Genomic DNA, 1,739 nt, shown 5'->3' on the forward strand with positions numbered 1-1,739 from the left:
GTTTGTTGATGACAATTTTCACAATTCAAACGAAAGTTTAAAAACGAGAGAGAGCTGTGGCAACAGAGATAGAACCTAGTGCGGTAACCCCCTAGTCACAGGGAGCCAGTCAACGGTCCCCTTCCTCCCTCCTCCTCCCTCCTCTTCCCCCATTTCCTTCACCTCCTCCCTCCTCCCTCCTCCCTCCTCCCTCCTCCCCTAGGCAGCCCTAAGTGGCTCGAGCTCCGCCTCCTCCCTCCTCTCCTCCCCGCTCCCTTTTCCCTCCCTTTTCCCTCCCTCCTCCCCTAGGCTGCGGGGTAGCCCAGGCTCCGCCCCGCCCCCTCCCCGCCGTTTGAGCAGGGCTGGCCCCGCCCTCTCGCCGCCGCCGGGAAGGCGCCGAATCTGCGCAGGCGCGGTAGCCGCGGTAGCCTAGGAGCCGTTCGGGCGGAAGCGTGGACCGCCGGATCCGCTATGGCCGTCGCGGCGGTGCACCTGGACTCGGACGCGTTCCTGGTGTGCCTGAACCATGCCCTGAGCACGGAGAAGGAGGAGGTGATGGGGCTGTGCATCGGCGAGGTGGACGCCAGCAAGATAGTGCACATCCACTCGGTGATCATCCTGCGGCGCTCGGACAAGCGCAAGGACCGCGTGGAGATCTCGCCCGAGCAACTGTCGGCCGCGTCCACCGAGGCCGAGCGGCTGGCCGAGCTGACGGGCCGGCCCGTGCGCGTGGTGGGCTGGTACCACTCGCACCCGCACATCACTGTGTGGCCGTCGCACGTGGACGTGCGCACGCAGGCCATGTACCAGATGATGGACCAGGGCTTCGTGGGCCTCATCTTCTCGTGCTTCATCGAGGACAAGAACACCAAGACGGGCCGCCTGCTGTACACGTGCTTCCAGTCGGTGCAGGCGCAGAAGAGCGCCGACTACGAGCGCATCGAGATCCCCATCCACGTGGTGCCTCACGACACCATCGGCAAGGTGTGCCTCGAGTCGGCCATCGAGCTGCCCAAGATCCTGTGCCAGGAGGAGCAGGACGCGTACCGGCGCATCCACAGCCTCCCGCACCTCGACTCGGTGACCATGATCCACAACGGCTCCGTCTTCACCAAGAACCTGTGCAGCCAGATGTCGGCCATCAGCGGGCCGCTTTTGCAGTGGCTGGAGGACCGGCTGGAGCAGAACCAGCAGCGGGTGCGGGAGCTGCAGCGGGAGAAGGAACGGCTGCAGCAGGAGCTGGCGGCGCTGGACTGAGGCCCCCCACAGCGAGGGGGCCGGGCAGGCTGGAGGCGGGGGTCCTTCCTGGGGTTTTGTGGTTTGCTCCCCCTCCGCATACGGGCCGCCTCTAGGTGGCACAAGTGTACAGAGATCCCCCGGGGGTCCCGTGATGGACGAACCTGGTTTTTGTATAAAGTATTTTGGTAAAAATTCCAGCAGGATTGTCTGTGCATTTAATCCTGTGCACGGGAAGAGAGAGGTGTGCGTGAAGGGAAGGGGCAGAGCCGCCTCTGTGCCATGCACAGTGCTGGGTGCGGGGCATACAAAGACAGGGGCCTTCCGGAGCCTGTGGGAGGCAGCGTGTACCTATGTATAGATATATGCAAAATAGAAAAGCCTGTAAGTGGCTCAATGCATAGAATACTGAACATAGAGTACTGGAGTCAGGAAGACCGAGTTCAGATCCTGCAGACACTAGCTGTGTGAGCCACTTTTCTGGCCTGTAAAACAGGATTAATAATAGCACCTAGGGTACAAGG

The 1,739-nt window shown here is 62.0% G+C and overlaps 1 protein-coding gene across 1 annotated transcript; it reads left to right on the forward strand.

Annotated features, from left to right (window-relative positions):
* The first annotated feature begins 414 nt into the window (after positions 1 to 414).
* LOC114046374 (lys-63-specific deubiquitinase BRCC36) lies at positions 415 to 1,322 on the forward strand. Its single transcript, XM_027866677.1, has one exon. The coding sequence runs from the start codon at positions 451 to 453 to the stop codon at positions 1,234 to 1,236; it is 786 nt and encodes a 261-aa protein (XP_027722478.1). The 5' UTR covers positions 415 to 450; the 3' UTR covers positions 1,237 to 1,322.
* The last annotated feature ends 417 nt before the right edge of the window (positions 1,323 to 1,739 follow it).

This window comes from Vombatus ursinus, unplaced genomic scaffold, assembly GCF_900497805.2.
Source record: "Vombatus ursinus unplaced genomic scaffold, bare-nosed wombat genome assembly UNPS02014782.1, whole genome shotgun sequence".
In the NCBI taxonomy this organism is placed as follows: domain Eukaryota; kingdom Metazoa; phylum Chordata; class Mammalia; order Diprotodontia; family Vombatidae; genus Vombatus; species Vombatus ursinus.